Below are 23,113 nucleotides of genomic sequence, written 5' to 3'. Positions count from 1 at the left end.
TTTATTTTGTGAAACACTTTGCCACTCTCGTTTTGAAAGGTGCAATAGAGATAACGTTTATTATTATTATCATCTTTCAAATAGACCTTAAAACATAATTTCCTATGAGTGCTTTTACATTTCATACGTTATACATAGTTCTACCTTTTTCTTTTATTATTTCACTTTTAAAATTTGAAAAAAAGTTTTTAAAAGTTCCATAAAAACAGAATGTATTATTATTATCATCATCATAACTGTGACACTGCCTTTTCTAGAACAGGGATATAACGGAGTGTGTATGGTTTCTTTTGTAATAAATAGATGATGAATTCAGATGCAGAGATTCCCCAAATTTATTTTTTCTTTTGTTCTACTCATACTATTAAAACTTTTCCTGGTTCCGCTTTTATTTTGGAAGAGGATGTTGCTCCAGCACAGCTGTACACAGCTGCAAAGCGGGGGATGAGGAGAGGAGGGAGGAGAGGACAGGAGAGGAGGGAGGAGCGGCTCTCTCTGGAACAGCCTCAGAGCCGTAAAAAGTCTTGGGACCTCAAGACTAAGCTTTTACATTAATGCCGTGAAGTTTAGACAAGAGGGCTTTATTACTTTGGCCCAGAACTACAAGAGGAACTACAAGTACAGGAGCCCGCAGGACTCTTTTAAAAAGAGGTACAGTGGATGGATGGATGGATGGATGGATACATGTAGATAGATAGATAGATAGATAGATAGATAGATAGATAGATAGATAGATAGATAGATAGATAGATAGATAGATAGATAGATAGATAGATAGATAGATAGATAGATAGATAGATAGATAGATAGATAGATAGATAGAGATAGATGTAAATGCTTAAAACAGCTAAACTGAAAGCCAAAAAAAGAACAAATATCAAAAGATGAGAAAGTTTGTGTACCTCTCTCTCTTTCTCTCTCTCGAATGATGAAGACACAGTCACTGGTATTCACATAGGTTTTAATATGTATTTTTTGAATATACAGTAATAGAGTATTTACATTGATATTCTTTACCGTGAGACTATAGACAGTGTTGACTTCCATGAATCTGATGAGTCTAACGACAACGAGTGATCTCAAACACAGCGAAACCTGAGCTTTCAGCCAAGAGTCCTCGAGTAACTTTGAACTCAGAGAACAAAGAGAAGTCCGAGTGGGATTAAAGGGAAACACAGATATTACAATTTAGTTCGATGTTGTTAAATTTCTACTGCTTCACTTATCTTTTTCAGTGAGGAATGTTTTTGAGCTTCTTTCCTTTAACAAACTAGATTTCTGAGACTTTCTCTCTGACGTTGACCTTAACTCAGAAAGCCGACATGTTCCTCTCATGCTCCTGTGGGTTAAACTGGCAGTGTAACTTGGATCATCTCTTCTGGCATCTGTGCTATTTGCCGAAGTTGTTTGTTTTTGAATTGTTACTGGTGACACAAAGCTTCTCATGTATAAAATATCTGCAGGAGTCAAATCCTCTGAACCTGATATGAGACCTGATAGGAGCAGAGAGGATAGAATGAGACAGTGGTGCACATAAAGGCTGCAGAAGTTTAAGGTTTTGTCCTAAGGGAAACGAGTCTTGTTTGTAGGAATAATAATGTTTTTTTTCTTTCAGATGTGTATTGCTTATTAAATGATTTGTTGAGCCAGGATTTAAAGTTTTCAATTAGAAAAAGGCATATTTGGATTAAACTGAGTAGAGAATTGAGTAGCGGCTTCATAGTCTTCTTTGAAATATGTTCTGCAACGCACGGCTTTTTTTTTTTGCAGTCCGAATAAACCGGCATGAAACCGAGAGCGATGCTAGAAAAACTCAGATGAGCTCCGACGTCCTTAAATCGTAAAAACTGCAAAGACGTGAATCATCTCTTGCTGATTAAAGTTTTTTCGGCTGAGAGGCAGGAGGAGTGTTCTTGTGCTTCAGCGGCAGTGAATCACTGCTTTCTGCACGTCAACCTTATAATACACTATGTACATCAGCACCCATGTTCAGCATACATGTATGCGTATTGGTGTTATATGGATTACTATCATACAGCAGGGGTTAAACATTCGGTGTGTACATGTGCAGCTTTTCTATCCGGCTTGGCTACGGTAACATCATCAGCACAGAGATTGGACCGTAAACAAGCTTCCTCGCAGGTTTGAGCAACACATTCGTACATTGATGCATATTATGTTGAAGCGTTGACACTGCAGTGACAATGAAACACAACATCAGAGGGGAAATTATGGCTGTTACCGTGGAATGTAAAGTCCTAACACACAAAAATAACCCTCATCTACAGAGATTAAAGCTCAACATTCACTATTCTGTATATTTATACACTTCTATTGCAGTAAGGGTCACACTCCTGAGGAGAGTTGATCGTTTTTTTTCCATGAGGTTAAATATATCAACTGTGTCACAACGGAACGCGTAATTTAAAAAGTCCAGAAGCAGGAGAAGGACGCGGCCTTCCTCCATGAACATCACTGAAGGGGCAAAAAGCAGGAGAACAGTCAATATGGCAGAAAAAGCAGCTGGAACCAGAGGGAGGGAAAAGAAAAGCGAAAAGAGGAGTAAACTAAGGGCGAGGTGTCCGAGACAAGAACATTCAGATCTGTGGGAATGTGCCCCTCAGGGTTCCTGTCCCTAAGCCCCACACCCCAAAAAGCATCCAGGGAGAAAATACTGATGGAGAGAGCTTCAGCAGAGTCAGAGAGAGGGAGAGGAAAAGGTCTGATGGCTCGTAGGTGGAAGACATATTTTTTGTGTTTTGTTTTTGTCTCCTCGGAGCGGACTGGACACAGTGTAAAGGAAGACAGGACAGCGGAGAGATGTGACTCACACTCATGAAGATCTGGAAAGAGAAGAGGGAAGAAGAGGAGAAGATAAAGACTAAAGAATCAGATGGGACAAACTCAGCAGCTAGAATCAACTGACTGATGCCACAAAAGACTGTTATCACTACAGATGTTATTTCAATTATATATCATTGGAATTATATAGTTGTGTGTGTTGTTTAATATATTTTTTAAAGCTTTTTCTCTCATTTTAGAACCTGGAACCGTCAATAATTGACTAATTGATTTATCAATGAATCATTGAGGTTTTAATGCAGATAGCAAAGAAAATAACAACAGTTATGATAAGAACAAGAGAAAGAGGAAGAAGCTGAGGACGGAGGAGATGGAGGAGAAGGAGGAGAAGTAGAGGGAGGAGAAGAAAAAGGAAGAAGAAAGGGAGAAGGTAGAGAAGGAGAAGATAGAGGAGAAGGAAAATGAGAAGAAGAAGAGAAGGAAGAAAGAGGAAGAAGAGATGAAAGAAGGCGAAGGTTAAGAACAAGGTCTTCAATCAAGCTTCAATCAGAAAAACAATAATAACAATAAAATAACTGAAAATTAAAAACTTATAAGAGATGTTCACCTTTTATTATTATGAAACTTATGAAATGAACATTACAAAGTCAACACTGCATCAATTTTCTATAAATGGCAGCCAAGTCAATACGGGACATGCAGTAAAAATACCAATGAAGCAAACTTGAATATGCACTGAAATAAAATTATGATGAGTGAAGTCGTATAATGCACTACTGTATATAAATGCTGTGTGATGTGAATGTATATGAATAAAAAATGCGTGAAAGATGAATAAAAATACATTTGAGTATAACAAAGTGTATGAGTCTGAATGAGGTGTGTGATCAGAGGATAAAGAAGCAGAGGATTATTATAAAAACAAAGATGGCCTGATGTGGACATGTAGAATGGGGATGATATTTTTTGGGGATCAGGATTGAAAGGCGGGGTCATACCTTCCTCTTCGGATGTTTCTGGATCCACGACGAGGCAGAAACAAGACGGAGACAGAAAAGACAGGACAAGTGAAGTAGAAAGAGGAGTAAAACCACCATGTTCTTTTTCTTATGTGAGTCGGATGTAGCGTGAAAAATAAACATGCAGTGAACCTGAGGCCTTGAAAAGCAAAGCAGTAAACAGAGGCACCACCTCCCTCCCTCACCCTCTGTTTACACCCAGACACTAGTGAGGAACTCAGCAGGCACATGATGTTATCATACAAGCTGCATCAAGATTACAGCATTTTTTGTTTGCTTGCATGCAGCAGGCGTGTCTCAGCAGAGCTTGCATTTGGCAAAACTGTACAGGAGAGAGAAAGGAAAAGAAAACCTGGATAATGAAGCGTATTCATCTGCTGTATTTATCTGATTATTTCTCTGCATCACTATCACTGTCTGTGTATAAAGATGGCCGACATGACGGATCCCCAAAAGTGAAGCTAGAGCATCTCAATCGGCCGCTGCAGGTCGGCTGCAGTACAGGCCTCCTCCATGTTAGTGGATGAGACAGGGACCAAACCCGAAATGGCAAAATGCACGTCAAATAAATTTCTATCAAAGATGGCGTCTGTCGTTTTAGTTAGTTCTAAACCCACTGGTGTGATTTTGTGGATTTTTCTGTGAAGTTTGGTTTTGATTGGTTATTTGATGCTATAAAAACAGAACAAAACATCATGATTGACAGCTAAGACCTTTGTGACCTAGCTACTGAGGCTCCATCACCGATACACCGATGCTACTGGGACGATTCTGACCATTTAAGGACCTGCCAGCAAATCAAATAAATACCATACATACATGCTATGTTAGTTATGCCACACGGTTAGTAGCCTAAAGTACAAACAGGGGTTATAAGTACTAGTATCTCTACAGAAGGATAAATCATCTACCGCCTCAGCATTGATAATGAACCTGTGATGGTCTTCGGTCGTTAGGATCAAGCAGCAAGCAGAGAGCAGCATTCAGCAGCGAGCCGCAGGCACGTGTGTTAGAGAGCAACTCAGCAGGCACACACAGACGGAGGCATGCCACAGCTCTTACTTAAATCCCCAGCCAGTCCCCCCCAGGACTATCGCTGCCACCAGAATTGCACCAGCAACCGAACCTATTATGATATTGGTGCCGCTGGGACCTGTGGGAGTGAAGGAGTCACCCGGTGAGGAGAACAAACAGCACACTGAGGCCTAGACATAAAATATATTTCCGTAAACTTCAGTCTTACCTGAACTACTTATTATATATCACATCACTTTATTTAGTTTAAGATGTGTGGAGGTAAACTGCTCAGTGTGCTCACCTTTGTATTTTTCCGGGCCGTCTGGCGGGGTGGGGCTGGGGAGAGGGTCGAAGACGCTGCAGTCCTTCCCCGTGAAGTCGACATCACAGATGCACTTCACCTCGTTGCTGCACGTCTGCGGCACGAGGAGGAGAAACACGAGGGGGGAGAGTTTATCTCTGCAAGCAAACCTGTGGAGGTCACAGAAAACCAAACAGAACCAAATCTGGATAACGGAGACGGACTCACTCCGTGGTGGGAGCAGATGCGTGAGGACGAGGAGCCCGGGCAGGTGCTCAGGTTGAAGGTGGTGACGGGGAGGCAGCGGCGCTCCAGACACATCATGTTCGGCCCGCATGGCGTCCCGTCCTCCACGTAGCCCAGGTCCAAGCCGTCATCCAGCACAGCATGGCCTCCCCTGCACGTTGGATCGTCACATCAAAGTGATTATTTCTTTATCCACATAACCTCAAGTTATATGTGAACGTAGTTGCCATCACTGTATCCATGTGAGGTAATATTTAAATCATGTACAAGCATCAGAATCAGTTCAGGAATCAATGAATCCCTCAGTATTACCTCATCACATTTGTCATTAACTTAAACAAATGTGTAAAAAAAGACCTGGTCAAATATGAGTAGATATCTGTCGCTCTTCCTCTGACAACTAAAACAAAAATAAAAGATCTACAACATGAACCTGATCCAATTTCACCTCATGTAGATAACCAAAAACAGCTTTCTGCATTCCCTAAACCTTCTTATTGCTGTTCAAACCCACTAAGCTCCCAGATCCAAGCTGCCTCACCTGCAGTCCATGTATCGGTTCTGATGGTGGATGGTCAGACTCGTGAGCTTCCCCTGAAGCTCGCCAAACCTCGGCTTCTCCGTCAGATTGGTGCACAGCAGCAAACCGCACAGAACGTCTCTGTTGGAGGCAGAAGATGCAACAATATAGCTCCACATTCAGAGCATGCACATGAGGTGTTTATGTGGTTTATCGTGTTCACTCACTGCTTGTTGCACTGAACCCATCCCTGACCAGTGGAGTCTGGGCCACAGTTTCCTTTCTCTGTTCCCTCAGAGTTCAGCTTCTCATAGCAGAACCTGTCAGCCGAGTCTGAGAGAAGAGGAAACTTTGAATGAGCTCACTCTGTCGTCAGAAATGTGGGTTCAATAAATTTACAACCCCAATGGCTGAATGAAAAAAGGGCTTCTCCCAAAAACACCTCAAATGCTTTGAACATTCTTTAATATTGTCATTCTTCCCACAGCCATGGAATTCCTGTTTTAATCCTCAGCAGGCCATGCAACACTGAGAAACCAGAAAGCCCCTCAGTAGAGCGCATATCTCCACCGAGGCCAAACACTCAATAAAGCTGCACCAGATTCCACACAAGCGGATTTCTTTTCATCAAGCTCCATGAATGAATCCCGAGGAAAACTGTGAAAATGTTGAAAAACAGCTAAACTATCTCACTATGTTACAAAAAGTGAAAACAAATCCTGGATCCGCCCCGAAATGCACTGGGCTCTTCCCTGTCACATATCACATCCTTCCACCAAGTTCCGTGGATATTTGCTCAGTGACTTTGTGTAAACTTAACAAACAAACAACTAAACCCACAAACAACAGCCAGGGGGGGTAACAGTCAATATTAAACCTACTGTAGCCCCACAAGTTCCTGCACTGGCCATCTCTGGTCTTACAGCGGCCTCCGTAACAGCGACCCTGAGGAGGAAGAGGAGGAGGAGGAGGAGGAGGAGGAGGAGGAGGAGGAGGAGGAGGAGGAGGAGGAGGAGGAGGAGGAGGAGGAGGAGAGTGGTTATGTTATGATAATAGACAGTATGAGAAGAATATTGTACTATATACATATTATACACCTATTATGTCTTTACCTGGCCAGCATCACACATGTAGCCATCCAGCTTGTGGACATTATGAGAACACTGAAAGAGAAGGAAGCTCATCTGTCCATTCAGAGTCACGGTGGGTTTCAGATTTCTCTATTTTCAAAACAATCTCTAAAGCTTCCCCTACCTGGCTGGAGTCTCCTGCGCAGGTCTCGGGAATGTCGCAGTCGTTGACGGCTTCGCGGCACGTCGCTCCTCTCAGCTCGTACTGTCGCCAATCATCACAGAAGAAGAGAGAGAACATGGATGAAGAAATAAGAAGGCAAGAAAAAAAACCTAAACCAGATTTGGAACTGACTAGCCGAGATAGGACCAGTGGATCGTTTAATATGTTGTGACGTATGAGAGCAGTTCACCTTACAGTCCCGGCAGCAGAGCCCATTGCTGCACATGGCATTGTGGGTAAGTGTACACTTCTTACAGCAATTGGCTCCGACACGAGCACAGTCCTACAGGACACGGAGGGTTTGGAACACATTTATAGATCATGAGTGATTTGCTTGCGGGCCCTGACGAAATGAATAGTGTAGCCATAAATACAACATAGAAATGAATTAGCAGGAGCTTTGGGAGGAATAAAGACCCTTGTAGTTCTAAGTTTAGACGTATTTTAAGAGCATTTCCTTCATAAATCATAACAGTATCCGATGTGACAGTAGGTGAATGTGTAGTAGGTTTGATTAGGCCATTAGTTAATTGGAGTTAACTCACCACCAGTGATCCACAGTCACATTCCTCTCCCAGCTCTACGTATCCATTGCCGCACTCTGGTGGGTCAAACAGCTGTTGATCAAAACAAACATTTTTATCTTTATGGTTGGAGACTTTTCTTAGATTTTTTTATTAAACATTGAAATAAGTACACTCTCATATTACATATTCGGCATGTATCTTATAATAACCAGTTTTTCTTTCATTGATCACTGTTCAAGTGAGTAGCCCCCCCCTCTGTGATACTACCTGGTGGAGTCTCACCTTGCTGGGCTTGTTGAAGAGGCAGCTGCCTCCTCCCTGTTGGAGGAAGCGCAGGTACTCGTCTATGCTGCAGCGGGAAAACTTCCTCGGCAGGTAGTAGCTGATTGACAAAGAAAAACAGAAAAACTATATTCAGTAACAAATAATAAAGAGGTCAGTTACTGATAGTCCTTACATTTGTCATTACATTGCAGATCATTAGCTGGATGGCAGAGATATGCAGGAAAGGAAACAAAATGATCAAATGCTACTTATCAACAAAACTTTCGATTCTTCACTGTCACATGTTTTATAAATAATAAGAGTGACTTGTGATTAATGTCCATCTTTGCTTGGTCACTGATTGATTAATTGTGAATGAGTTCATACCCTGTATCCTCCATGATGCAGCCCAGCCATGGATCTGGACACCTGCAGTCTCCTGGACACACACACACAAACACACATATTTACACAGAAAAAGGTAATGCTGACTTCTCGCCACTTGAGGGAGCTGTTAACACAGTCAGTGATAATAATACACTGCTCTTACCTGCTGACGGTCGCTCCTTGTTCCTCAGCATCCCGATGTTCTGGCCCAGACTCTGACACAGCGTGATGGCCATGGGCCCCACGCTGCCAAACTGAAAACACATCAACAAGACAAGTAAAGATACATTGGGAGGAAAAAGAGCAAACTAGACAAACTTAAAAACTTTTTACATCATAAGAGTCACATGTCCCACCTCATTGATGCCTCCCCCCCTGGTGAGGGAGCAGATGCCCTCGACATACGCCGCCTCACTGCGGCTGCTCATGAACGTCCTCCCTCTGTGGAGAAGACATGGGGGCAAGTTACGAAGACAGACATGAAGGGGAAGATGGACGAAGAGGTGAAGGAGAAGGAGACAGAGACAGAAGACAGAGGAGGAAGGGAGAAGATCATGAGAGAGGGAAGAGGATAAGTTGTAGGATGAGGAGAATAAGAAGAGGTGGAAGAGAGAAGGGAGGTTGCGTTAAGGAAAGACAAGAAAAGATGAAAAAGAGAGAGAAGGAGATAGAAGGATGTGGATGGCAGGGAAAAAGGATTGAGGAGGATAAGACGGAGGAGAAGGAGAGAAAAAAGAGATGAAGGAATTGGATGGGGAGGAGAAGACGGTAGAGAAGAGAGCCAAAAAAAGAGTAAAAGAAGAAAGAGGACAAGGTGAAAGAAGAAGAGAAGAGAAAAGAAGCAGGAAGTGATGGATAAGGAGGAGGTATCAGAGGAGGAAGAGAGGGAGGAGGAGGAGAGGAAAAAGAGGGAGATCATCAGACTGAACGTACGAGAAGAGGTGCACGGCGTCGCAGCGTTCCTTGATGCTCTCCTTCCTGTACTTCATGAAGTCGCGCAGGGTGAGCAAGGCATCGTCGCCGATGGAGACCCTGTTTTCAGACGACCACGTTTCCATGGAGACCAGGACGATGCGCGTGTTCAGCTGCTCCTTGTAAATCTGGACACATCAAAGGAGGGAAATCATGCGCATGAATTATGCAGCAGGTGAGGAGGGGAGAGCAAATACACATGGGTGATTTATTGGATGTTATCTGGTGTCCGGTTGTCAGACAGCGGCAGGAGACAGCTGATAAAAACTGTAATTCTGATCCACGACCTCCTTTAACACAAGACCAGACCTGAGAAGGTTAGAAATAACTTTTGGCTTCATTTCTGGATAGTAGGAGGACGTGGATGTTGTAGATTCTGTTCATTCTGATTCACTCACCGCATCGGCCATGTTCACCACCGCTTTGGCAAAATTCTTCGTCTGAGTGGTCGAGCGACGCAGCTGCACGAACTAACAAAAACAGAGGAGAAACTATTTTAAAAATCTATTTTTGAATGAGTCCAAATAACTTTATATAATTGCTGTGCCCCATTTAGAGAAGTACAGTGATGTAAGGGACGCACCAGTTCATGGTCGTTCACCACCATCAGCTCGATGTACTTGGTCTCAGTCTGGACGGTGCGTTGGCCTCGCCGCACCTGGAGGAGGAAAATGAAATCCACACAGCCTGAGTTCAGTGTCATAACAACCTTCACACAGGACAAACAGTCACACAACTATACAACACACACACACAAACCCAGCAGGTGACACCAGTACTCACACACTGATACAAACAAGTGCTGATGCCAGGGAAACTCTAGTCTTTGTCCCTGAGAAGGAAACACAACTTGGAGACCATGACTTGACCTTCCATGCAAAGTGCCTTGAGATAATGTTTATTATGTATATTGTGATTTGGCGCTATACAAATCCATTAAACAGGCCGGCCCTGCCTCATAAATCGTACTTATCGTATTTTCCATCAGAAATGAATCCAGTGTCATTATGAGCTTAATATTCTCCGGTTTCAAAAAGCACATCTCTGTCTCTCTTTTTTTAAACATGGAAGCTGAGACAAGCTGTGAGCGAGTGTGTCGTGATTTGGCATCAAACAGACGTCTCCATAAAATATTAATTGTGTTTGCATATCTCAACACTCTCCTCAATGCATGCGACAACTTCCTGGCAGGTCATCTGCACGCATGAGAACACGGAGGTGTGTGCCGGGAGGACGAGGCTGCGTGAAAACTGACTTGTCTTTTAGAGCGTCTCAGTGTTCCTATGACGACAGGCTCCTCTTCCTCAGACCAGTCGTCTTCATCCCTCAGCTCTCTGTCTCCTTCACCGTGGCCATCTGGCTGCCCCCCAGGCCCTGTGCTGTTCACAGAGCACCCTGACACACACACACACACACACACAGACACACACACAGACACACACAGATGTATGGAGAAACACAGACTAAGTTAGAGTGAGATAGAAAAGTGGCCAGTCATCAATCCAAATGCAACATGTATTTTAGTCCACTAATCTGCGGGAGAAATCAATATCACACAACCACTGGAGAAGAGGGGAGGAAAGGGGAGAGCATAACAGGAGTGAGAGCGAGAGAGAGAGAGAGAGAGAGAGAGAGAGAGAGAGAGAGAGAGAGAGAGAGAGAGAGAGAGAGGAGGCAGGGAGGGTAACAGGAAGGAGGTGAATCAAGAGTGTCAGAGACAGAGAGGGGAGACAGAAGAGATACTGCCAAATGAGAAGTTTAGCAAGGTCAAGAAGGGCAGCGAGACAACCTGAGGAGGACATCATACTCTGCAGTCAGAGAGTCTGTGTGTGTGTGTGTGTGTGTGTGTGTGTGTGTGTGTGTGTGTTTGTGTGTGTGTGTCTGTCATTCCGCCAGGTCTCATCAGAATCTCAGGTAAATGTCTTTACCTACAGCACCCACAGATGAGCCTTGTAATACAATTTATATGTATCACATCAAAAAGTTTAACCAGATATGCTTCCTACCACCTCAGGAGGAATGGAAACAGTGTGTAAACTTTCCTGTTATCAAAGCTTAGGCCCTACCTGGACAGGGAGGGGGGAAGAGGTCAATGTCCGGCATGCGATGCACAATGTGGTCATTATTCTCCTGAAGGGCATCGGGAATAAACACAAGAGAGAAAGAGATTGTGGGAAAAGGGTTTAAAAGTTAAGTTGTCACTGAATTTAAAGTTTAAAAATTTGTTTTAGCTTATTTTCTGTGCTGTTTGCTTTAAATGCCGACTCAGACCAACCCAAAGCAGATTTTTTTATTTAAAAATATATATATATATATATATATATATATATATATATATATATATATATATATATATATATATATATATATATATATAAAAGCAGAAAAATACACTTTTTAAAAGTATTATCTGATAAAAAAACTGCTGGAATTTAGGATTTTACACATCAAGGGTCAACAGAAGAGTCGGTTTTAGTTGCGTGCATACACTGTATATAAAGATGGACTGTGTATAAAAAAGCGGAGACGTGTCGTCCATCGTGTTACAGTCTGTGGCTATTCACTATTAATGAATGAGAAATACAAAATAACACCAAAAGTTGGGGATCAAGTCTAACTGAAAACCGACTTTGCCCTTTGAAAAGGTGAACCAGGCTTTAAGCCAATACAAGTGAAAATTACAAAACTCCTTCCTGACGAAAGTGCAGGAAAATATTCATCTGAACAAGCTGTGATCACCTCAGACAAAAGGAAAAACATCCTTTTAAAATTATACCGACCCTGAAACGATTTCCTTCTCATCCTGAACTTAAAAGCTTCTCTGTCTGAGAAGTGCTGCCGTGTCCTCTGAGCTACAGGCGGATCAACGGGAGAGAAAAGTGCTGCGGTGCATAATTAATCAGTCGCCCGGGCTGTCATAATGGCAAAAACACTACTGGACGCTGTGGAACACTCGAGCTGGGGATAAATACTTTATGAAAATGACCCATCTGAGATAGAGCAGCGAGGAGAGAGACAGACAGAGAGTGAGGTGAGTTTGAAGATGAGCTGCTATTGATCCATCTCTCCAGTCTATGTAATTGAGCTGCACTTCGCCTGCTGTGGGTCTTAATGGGAAAAAATGCTCAGCCATTTCTTTTCTCTCCTCTCAAATCAAATCTGAATAATTTTTTTTGAAAGATCTTAAAAGCAACTTAAACCCCCTGTTTCATCATTATTCATTTACACGTGTCGTCACTCTGTCTGACAGGTGATGTCTCAGTTTGGATATGAGACAGGAGGTGTGTTTCAGTGTTGGTGGATTGTGTGTCAACTGAATATTTTCCATACGGAAACTCAGAGGTAGAGTAACACTGTCTGGATTAGCCGAGATTCACAAGGTGACACTAAAATATATTATTTTGGCCACTTAGACAGATTGGTGCCAGTTTTTTTCCAGAACATTTTTCACACGACCTTGCTGTAGCCGAGGAAACCAGATAAGTGCACGATCCGCTTCACTGACGTCCTGACTCACCTCTCCACTGCCGACAGGTTCAATCCCATAAGAGAAGCTTCCGTCAGAAAACATCCCTCTAAAAAATACAAAGCAGAGGAAGGTTATGATGTGGGCTGGCAGTCCTGGACGTTCTGAAGGAGGATAATAGTTTTTAGGTTGAAAAAAACTGGCTTTAAATCCCAGTAGTGACCCTTAGTCATCGTAGTGTCCCATTTTGTGTGTTTCCTTCCTATTTCTCGGCTTGAGACTGTATTTGTTTTGCAAAGGTAGTAGGTACAGTCTGAGGAGATTGATGTGTTTTCAGGTGAAGTGACAGGGATCAGACTCACCTCAGGCCGTGGCAGGTGGACACAGCCGCCCAGGAGCCGGGCAGCCCACGCACTCGCCCGTGGTAATAGCAGTGTTCTCCCCCCTGACAATCAAATCATAGGTGACAGTGAGACAACAAACCCATCATCGTTCAGTAACACGTCCACATCAAGGTTTCAGGGAGTGAAATCAACACCGACTGTGAGCCCCTGGATGTGGCCGATCTCCTAAGCTCTACGTGAACACAGAGGAGGTGGAAACTGTCAGTCCGGGGCCTAGAGGGCCACCTGGTGGGTGGACTGAAGGGTATCAGTGACACGTGTTCGACTCGGGGGGAAAACCTACACCTGCAGAGGCTGTGGATGAGTTGGGTTTCAGCAAAGAAAAGCTGTGTGCATACAGTGTGTGAGTGTGAGGGATGGAGAGATTAATTAAAGTGCGGGAAGGCCATGGGTCAAATGGGAGAAACTTAGTGACGTGAGCCGGTTTCAATGGAAAGTACGTGTGTGTACAAAGTGACTTAAATCCAGTTTCTAACACGATACAACAGAGTCTATATCAATATATTTGTGTCGGTATACAATTTCATGTGTCAACTAATTGTAATGGAGAGGGCTTTATATTCATACTAGATGTGCTAGAAAAATATTCCAGTCATTTATAATTAAGCTTCGTCAAACTTGAAGGACAAGGAAGAGACAGGTTTTAAAAGGGCAGAAGGAAAATCAATGCAGCAACGGCTGAGAAGTATCCTGGCTTTCAGATCCTACACTGCATCTTTCACCAGACTGTCTCTGGCTGGTAAACGCCCACATACTTAAAACTTCATGCCCCCCCATTATGACTCAGGATTTCTGTTGGTCACCCAAACTATTCCAGTGACATTTATTAACTCGGGTTTTATGAAATTACAAACATTTTGAATGCTGACCTTCAAGATGGAATTAATAAATTGCGAATTTAGCATTGGATAAAACAAACTGTGATAGTGTTTCTGTATCAGTTGCAGTCGGGAGAAATGCATTGAGGTGTTACCCGTGCACCCGGCTTCCAGATACCTTGACCTGATTATTCATATTCCCCCTGAGAGGCTCCAGCGAGATGATCATGTTTGGGATATAGTGTTTCCACGCTGCCTCTCACAGTACAGGAATGATCCGATTACGACAGCTAGAGAGGAGACTTTACCGCTGTCAGACTCGCTACACCGCCACGTGTTTAACTATCGAAAGTTGTGGAGAAGAGAACAAAGTGTGCGCGGTGGAGAGAGTTGCATTCAGGAGAGAATTTCAATAATCAGGCACATCTCATCTACGTGGAAGAAAAATATAATACCACCATATACTTGATATATTAATGTTTGTGAGTGTGTGTGTTTGTGTGTGGGTCAGTTTCAGGTGTTGGTAATGAACCCCAATAATGTCATGTCTGCCACCTGAGACTGTTGTTGTCTGGCACGACTAATAGACCAAAATGAAAAGAGGCAAATGGGAGCTGCTGTTGTTTACCCATCGCCAACCTTTACTCCGAGCTGCAACTCAAAGCTGGAAAAAAAATGAAAATCGAGCTAAGTCATCCACAAACATGAAAAGTTATTTCCCTCACGCCTTTTCTACTCTTGAAAGGAATACAGTGTGCAATGTAACCAGGCATCTGCTCTGAGGTGGAGTAAATCACACATAGTGGCCTAGACTCCTGTTGAAGAGCGGTCTAACATTAGTCAACTGATTTTAAAATTCATTCCAATTAAAAAAATGGGATAAAAGTTTAACATTCCAAACATGAAAGAGAACCTGTGGAAGCCTTCAGCTTTCATAAAAACTCAGAAGGTTGTACTGTTTTGGCTACTGTAAAAAAAATGGCATCCTGCGTAGAGAAGACCCGCCCCCCATGTAAATATAAACTATTTGAATATAAAGGGCTCATTCGAGGGTGAAGAAAAGTACAATCCGTACTATTAAAGGGACTCTTACCTTTGTTGCATTTGAGAATTACAGCACATTCAAATCATCCCGCCTTCCTCCAATGCCCCACCCCCTCGTTCCCATCCGCGGTGTTTTTTTGAAGAAACTTTATTTACAACCTACTGCCTCCGCGCACGCACATGAGTTTTTGTTTACCAAAGCAATGGATTCGGATTCAGAAGCACCGGTAAGTTATATACATTGATGACGCGGGCCCGAATGCGCCACAAGAAGCAGACGGAAAACCTGCATGTCCATGCAGCAAACAGACAGGTCTGTCGGCCAATAAGGTCCTTCGGTCCGAAGAATTTTATAGGTTGAAGTTTTCACTAAATATTATGAGAGTGAAATAATTGTTTGTTTTTACTCCTGGTGGGTCTGTCTTGCATTTTAGAGTGTCATTACCTTATTAATAGCAATTTAACCTTATCCAAAAAAAGTGTAAAAATGCAACAAAGGTAAGAGTCCCTTTAAGATAATTACACACCCGTGAAATTATCAGTAGGATTATTTTATATAATTTTTTTGTAAAAAAAATCCCTTTTACCTAAATCCTACACACTGGACCTTTAAATATCAATTAAAAACAATTTAAATTTATTCCAGGTATTTTTTTTTAATGACGCATTTCTATATTCAGCATCAGTTGATTCGTTCAGGAAGAAAAGGGACTTTCATTAGTCATCTAGTCGAGTTAGACAGGCCACAGCACTTAGCCCCGGGCAGGATCATAAATAAATAAAAGGTAGGATTACAAGGCTAAATGGAGGAAATCAAATTGCCTGACACAGCAGACACACACCGACTGTGAGGGAGTTTTCAGACGAGATGCTTCACCGAACGGGCTTCGTCATTAAATATCATCAGTGCCACTCGAGCAGGGACGTTACATCAGAGCTAGATGACGAGATGAATGGAATAAAAACTGCTCGCACACACAAATGTAGGCGAGATCAAATTTGACATGATCAACTTTAACGGAATTAGGGGAGTTTAACCCCTTTGACCCTGCATTGCTGGAGAGGAGTGGGGGAGGAAAGTAACAGGAACTACGAAAGGCAGCGATCAAGAATATTTTACATCTTCAATAAGTTATAGAAGGATTGTTATTTTATTAATTTTTCCAGATCTTATCAAAAACATCAGGTGACGGCTAAGACCTGGTGAAATTTGGAGCGGATCCAAGTAATGATCCTGATTTAGTGAATCAAATAATGTATTTTAAGTCTTAACTCAGTTACTTTAACACATATTCCTTTCAACTATATTAGAGAATGTATATGTTGCCTGCTTCCTGTGTGCATGAATATACAATAAGGACAGAAAACCAATCAGCCTTGGTGGAGGTACGTGCTCTCAGTATTTTATCGATCAGGCTGTCAAGAAGTCAAACAAGTGATGTCTTCCCCGTTGACATCTTGTATGTTATGTGCAGATTACGATACGTGATCAATAGTTGCCTTGTGCAAAGAGTCATGGGGCATGTGTGATGGCAGGGGATGAGAAACGAGAAATCAAAGAGACAAGCACTACAGCGGGAAGAAGATTAATACATGAAACAGCTCCCATCAATTTCAGGCCGTCCTCGTCCCTTACTCAGTTCCTCTTTGGTCGTGTGTCATTGGGATTCATCCAAACATGACAGTCACAGATCCGAGGGGACCAATAAAAGAGTGACACACAAAGGGGGAATTTATTGGCAGGTCAATAAAACTAAATAAATCAAGATGGAGATGGTGTTGGTGGAGGATGGGCTGTTATCGATCGAGCTCTGAAATAAATGTATCACCGATCCTTTTAGAGAATAATAAAATTGTCTTCCTGTGTATAACCTTTTATTTTACATAATCTATATCCATGTTTGAGATGAGATGAGGTGATTTATTGTTTTTTGTTATTATACAGAGACATCAGTAATAGATTAATATTCTCATGCAGAGTATTATATATATTTCTTATATGGAATAATATATGTTTCTGAAGGTCACGTCACATGTTAGTGTTTGGTTAGATTTGGATTATAGTTTCTGGAAGTGGACATGATTTCAATTCCCCTCACGAAACAAAAAAGCAGACCCACGCTGCTGCTGCTGCTGCTGACTGCTGGTTACCACGGCAACCATCTACTGATTGGTCAGGTGGTCTTTGGCAGAGAAAAGGGGGGGGATTGAAAGAGGGAGAGAGAGCAATGGCGAGAAAGAGACGGAGAGACGAAAAGGACAGAGGCAGAAATATAGAGCTGAGGACACCAGACGGAAAGTGACAGTCTCCCAGATAGTGATGACAGTCGATCTGTCAGCATTAGTTACAGAGAGGAGAAGGTCAGCAATTTAAAAATTGGTCTGAATCATTTTCGGAGACACATCTCTCAGGATTCGGGACGAGGTGTGAATTCAAAAAGGGAAGGAAACCAGAGTGTGGGCTATAAAATCAGCCATTCACACCAGCCTCCAAGGTTAAGATGAAAACACGCTGCCGATATTGTTGGATTCATTTTCAGTTACATCTCCAATACACTCTGGAGAATATTGTTGTAGGTGTCGGCACAAAATCGACTTTAAGCTTCTATTAAATTCTGGCAAAAGTGATGATGTAGTAATTTGGTTTCATAAAGGAATAGTTTGACAATTCAGGAGAAATATATAATATAATTATCTGGTCATAAGTTAGATGAGAAATAAAAACCGCACCCATGTCTATATGAGTTTGAAAGTACATCCAGCAGCCAGTTAGCTTAGCTGGAATCAGATAGTAAGTGAACACAAGGTGCAGTTTCAAAGTACACAATCTTACAAGCCCATTAATAAACACACTGTCCAATTTATTAAATCCACATAAATCCTTCATGTAATCCAGCACTGTTCCATGTCATACTGCTTTGGCTTCACTTTTGGGCAGCAGTAACATCGTCCATCTTTATATACAGTCTATGCTCTATGCCAAGAAATATAGTTTTTTTTTCCAGATTAAACTAACAAAAACAATGTGTTAATTTGTGAGCTTTCTATTTGCTGGTTATCATATTTTGTACCTTTTGGACAGAGCCACACTACAGTTCCCTATTTACTGAACAAGCATGAGAGTGCAGTCAATTTCATCCACTAACCCCTGGCGAGAAAGAAAATAAGCATAATTTCTATAATGGTAAAACAAGCTCTATAATGGCAGTCCTACCATATTCTCTGAGGGCTGCCCGTCGTCGTCATAGTGACGCTCCACATAGTCTGTAGACAGGAGATCGCTGGAGAGAAGAGAAGAGAAGGAAAATAATCATTGTAACGTTAAGTTTCCATACCTCCATTAGACAAGAGCACCGTGAGACTATTAAAGGGATATTTAACAGAAACAAAAATCATCATTGCAAATACAGCACCAGTCTGGATCAACAAAGGGCACGAAAGTAAAACTAAAATGTGGGAAGATTCATTTCTTCTAAGTGCTTATCCAGCCAGAGAGAGGTGTTACATTAATGTAGTCCATTAGAGGAAACGATGTATGGAGCAAGAAGATGGGGGAGGGGGAGGTGTACAGTGTTGTTTCTCCCACAGTCGACAGAGACAGATGATGAAGATCAGAGTAAGAGTAGTAGGAGTGAGGTTTCTTTATTTTCCAACATGGGGAAATCTGTTGTGCAACAAGAGTTCACAAAGAGACAAAAACACAGACAACCTCAACAACAGCAGCCACAATTAAAACACATTTGGCGAGTACAGAGAAATGGAAAATCCCTACCACTTACAAATATGCAGAGCAGATGCCAATTTTCAAGAATGTGCAATTGCGCAAAACACAAACAGTATGTCAGTTTGTCCGTGACGGCTGTGACTACTGAGGTGCTGCTTTCTGGGTCTGTGGCCAGGGATGTGTTTCACTTACTGGTTGAGTTCCAGGTCAAGGACGAAGGATGCGCCGAACGCCTCCACCAGGAAGCTGCACTGGGCCAGATGGACCGGCTGAGGGAGAGATGGAGAACGGGAAAAGTTGGGAGAAGGTGGCGTGAGAGTAAGACAGAGACACAGGAGGAGATATTTACTACCTTCTAGAGCGCATGCCTCAGCCAAGGTCCAACAGTGCCCTTATGAAAACAAATTTATATTTCACTAGCTCTGGATTTTTATTTGGATCTGAAGCAGATTTGACTGCCTGACTTATTTCACCAAGTTCCATGAACTGTTCTCTGAGAAATTAGGAAAATGTTGGAATACATCCTATCTTGAAAAGCAAAATATTGTGAAAAATCGGATTTGAAACTAAATTTAATTTGTTCTTCCTTGGGGTATGAAATTTGTTGAGTAGGTTTTGCAAAATCCTGCTAAAACCAAAACTAAGCTAACTAAAGTTTAAACACTTTATAGGAGCACAGAGGGAGTTCAGATGGGACGTTTCCCTTGATGAATCGATGTCATCCTTGGAAATCTATGGCTCAGAATGCGTAGCTAAACTAGCATAAAGAAGAACTTGATGAGTTAACTGAGGGGACATGACTTCCAGCAGAAGAGAAACAGAAGTATTTTGTACGTCCAACATCTAACTTCTATAGATGTACACCTCGTATCCCTAACTGATATTCCTGCAACGTTGGCCCACATCGCTGACTCAAACAAATGACTCCCTAATTTGTCAAGTATTTCCTGCCTACTCTAGAATTGTGAATAGGAAAAAAAGAAATTTGACAGAATATGATGAGGGGAGAGCGGAGGAGGGAAGAAAAGTGATGGATGTTCAATATGGAATAATTTGACAGCGTGAATGGAGAACAAAGCAACAAAGGAGTCGGATGATAAGGGACCGTCCTCCGCCAGTGACCTCTCCCCGAAGGCGACACAGCCCTCGGGGTTTTGGGACAAAACTCTGCGTATGGGCTGATGGGCTCAGTCTCACCTTGCTCCAAGGTGAACCCCATCCTCATCACAAGACAGGGCTCTGTGGTGGATCCCAGCAGTGGGCTACTTAAAGGCCAGCAGAAAGGAAGGTCTCATTAGCATTACCATGCACTCTCTGCAAACCACTTAGTATCCGCCTAGTCCTCCACACGGTCCAGATAATGCACATTAAATAAAAACCACAATGTGAGCAGAGATAAGAAAACCGCACCAGATCTCTTTTTTTATCGTCTTGTATTTTTTCATTTTAACAAGAAATCATAAATATTTAAATTCTGCCTATAATTCAGGCAATGCAGCATCTCAGCTCAAGACACTGAATCATAAGCTGATTTCAGACATGAACCATGGACACACTTTCCACTGGAGTTTGTCTTTCACTAATGATGAATGTAGGTTCGGGTCAGATGAGTTCACAACGACAAGTGAATGTCTGGAACACTCTGGTGAGGAGTAGAACTCCTCCGACGCCTGATCTTGCCATGCTTACGAAAGTGAAAAATAATTCCTGGATACTCCCTCTGATCCACAAAAATGTAAGAGATTCTTCTCTGACCCAAACTGCACCCTTCCACCAAGTGTCATGGTGATCTCATAATCTCCTTGGTGGAGGAAACAAAGAGCTGAAAGACACTGATGGATTTGTAGCTGTAAACAACACGTTTCACATTACACCCAATCATTTGATCCATTGTTAAAACTAAAATATTAAGCAGCATTAAATCTGATCTGGGTCATTTATTGCCGTTCTATGGTTGTGAAACAGCCATTTGGTCCAATGATCAGTGTTCACTTGAGATGAAAATCCATATAAAGCATTACTCTAAATGTCAAAATCACACAGAAGATAATCCTTGTATCGTGGGTGAGATTTCTTGCAAATGTGTGGTTTACACTAACAGGAGAACCGCTTCAACCTCACGTCTAAATTCACATTACGTGACAGCACTTCAGATGCAAACATCCTCCGGTCTCAGGTAAGACAGAGAGGTCAAGAGACATCCTGCTTACCACAGAGGGCAGCTCAAGGTTCGAGCCGTGTCATATCCACTGACAGATAGTGTTTTATAGTGAAGGTAATGAGAGAGGACAGGTAGAGGTATGAAATATAATCTAACAGGGTGGAGAGGTGGAGCAGACGGCAGCGGTGAGGGCTGGGCTGAGGGTTTTTTTTCCTGCTGTGCTTCAGCCTGAGCAAGCTGGACATCATGAGGAGGTGTCACACGGTGATGAAGGGGTGACACACATGACCTCATAAAAGGTGACGCAGAGAAAAGGTTATCAGCTTTCTTATGTTACATGTTTGATACCGACTGTCTCAGTTTGCCTTTAATATATATTTATACCTATTACTCGATTTCTTTCTCCCATTGTATTTGAATAGATATTGTCGTTTGCATATTGTTCTTAGTTTATTTTATTGTTATAGAGTGGGCATTGGAAAAATCATATTAGGAACATTCAATATACTTTATATTTTGATATGTGCCAGTTACAGCCAGATTGATATGGATATTTGGTGACTGATGCTGATATTAGGGAGTAAAAAATGAAATATTTTATATGATACATAAATACAAAAATATCCAGGTTTAATAAGATGTCGTTACAAAACCCTTATGAAAAGGAATTGCAATTGAAGCTTTATTTCACCATAAACAGTATTCTAACTATTTAGAGCCAAAAAAACATTAATTATGTGTGAATATCAGTAATTATTAAAGCCAGAATAGATTTCTATATCCGCTGATTTAGGGTCAAGATAAACTATCTTTGAGAGGTAGCAGCTAAAACATGAATATTTAAATTGGAAAAATCATATTAGTAACCAAACGGGAACATTCAATATACTTTATATTTTGATATGTGCCAGTTACAGCAAGATTGATATGGATATTTGGTGACTGATGCTGATATTAGGGAATAAAATAAGAAATATTTTATATGATACATAAATACAAAAATATCCAGGTTTAATAAGATGTCGTTACAAAACCCTTATGAAAAGGAATTGCAATTGAAGCTTTATTTTACTTTATTTTACCATCAACAGTAACTATTTAGAGCCAAAAAACATTAATTATGTGTGAATATCAGTAATTATTAAAGCCAGAATAGATTTCTATATCCGCTGATTTAGGGTCAAGATAAACTATCTTTGAGAGGTAGCAGCTAAAACATGAATATTTAAATTGGTAATGTTGTAGAAAAAAGAAAAGAGGAATATATCTCCTCAAATATTTCATTAAAAAGACACAACTCCTATAATCTCTCCACCTCAGCACCTGCTTTGATTGAAACAAATTGAAGTTTCACTGATGAGGATGAAGAGTTTAAGAGGTTGGAGACTTTAGGGGTGGGGGGTGGGGGGCGCATTTTGTATGAAGCAACTCAGCCATTTTTCAGAGGGTGAATTCATCCAGATGTTTATTAAAGCCCCCTTCACTATACATGATAGGAAGCCCATGTACTGTTGACACCGGTTCCAGGGGCGGTCACCACTCACCTGCAGCCCGGTGGTGTGGTTCCTGACCCGGGTGTCCAGCCGGCCGTGGAGCAGCTCCTCCGGGGAGCGGATCTGATGCAGCAGCCTCTTGGGCTGGACGAGCTCCTGTGCGGGCGGCAGATCTGCAGAGGACACCGGGGGAGGATCAGTGCACTGCGGGGTGGATCGGACCGGATGTTTCAAAACCGTATTATTTCTGTGCATTGAGCCGATGGAGAAGAGACGCTTGTTGACGCTGATGCAACAACCACCCGGAGCCTGTTGTTGTGTGGAGCTGAGCCCCGGAGCCTCTTACCTGTCGCGGTGCACCGTGCACACACTGCGGCGAACAGCAGGCATCCCACGGCGAGCATGGTGCTCACATAGTCCCTGTGATGTCTCCTCCGGGTGCTGCTCCGTTAGGTGAACCGAGGGGAGCCGGGAGAGGAGCTGCTGCAGCGGGGAGAACAAACACAACAGCGGGGGTCCGTCCAGCGCGGAGCCCGCATCTCTCGCCTCCCTCTCGGGCTACAGCCGGTGGAAGCTCCCGGTGATGGAGCTCCTGAGCTCGGATCCAGCTGCGAGGTGTGTGTCGGTGTCAACGAGCTCCACCGCTCTCTCTCTC

General features: G+C 42.4%; 1 protein-coding gene across 1 annotated transcript; it reads right to left on the bottom strand.

The window, feature by feature from the left end:
• Positions 1–3,488: 3,488 nt before the first annotated feature.
• On the bottom strand, positions 3,489–23,050 carry adam11 (ADAM metallopeptidase domain 11). The gene is made up of 26 exons (XM_061094905.1): positions 22,805–23,050; positions 22,510–22,631; positions 18,997–19,073; positions 18,295–18,361; positions 13,177–13,259; positions 12,866–12,923; positions 11,415–11,478; positions 10,604–10,743; positions 9,932–10,006; positions 9,747–9,818; positions 9,310–9,476; positions 8,733–8,817; positions 8,540–8,630; positions 8,377–8,428; positions 8,008–8,107; positions 7,744–7,815; positions 7,389–7,481; positions 7,160–7,240; positions 7,018–7,068; positions 6,787–6,850; positions 6,133–6,238; positions 5,927–6,046; positions 5,368–5,536; positions 5,140–5,254; positions 4,884–4,974; positions 3,489–3,818 (listed from the first exon to the last, which is right to left on the bottom strand). The coding sequence occupies exons 1-26, from the start codon at positions 22,860–22,862 to the stop codon at positions 3,776–3,778; spliced, it is 2,316 nt and encodes a 771-aa protein (XP_060950888.1). The 5' UTR covers positions 22,863–23,050; the 3' UTR covers positions 3,489–3,775.
• Between the last annotated feature and the right edge of the window lie 63 nt (positions 23,051–23,113).

The sequence above is a fragment of the Limanda limanda genome, chromosome 21, assembly GCF_963576545.1.
Source record: "Limanda limanda chromosome 21, fLimLim1.1, whole genome shotgun sequence".
Lineage (NCBI taxonomy): Eukaryota > Metazoa > Chordata > Actinopteri > Pleuronectiformes > Pleuronectidae > Limanda > Limanda limanda.
The sequence above is the reverse complement of the archived record's forward strand: the minus strand, read 5'-3'. Positions and strand labels throughout refer to the sequence as shown.

Coding starts and splice junctions, on each gene's coding strand:
- adam11 (XM_061094905.1), bottom strand. CDS start 22,862: ATGCTCGCCGTGGGATGCCTGCTGTTCGCCGCAGTGTGTGCACGGTGC. Junction 8,108..8,376: donor TGCATCATGGAGGATACAGG/GTATGAACTCAT, acceptor TTTGTCAATCAG/CTACTACCTGCCGAGGAAGT. Junction 7,816..8,007: donor TCTTCAACAAGCCCAGCAAG/GTGAGACTCCAC, acceptor TTTGATCAACAG/CTGTTTGACCCACCAGAGTG.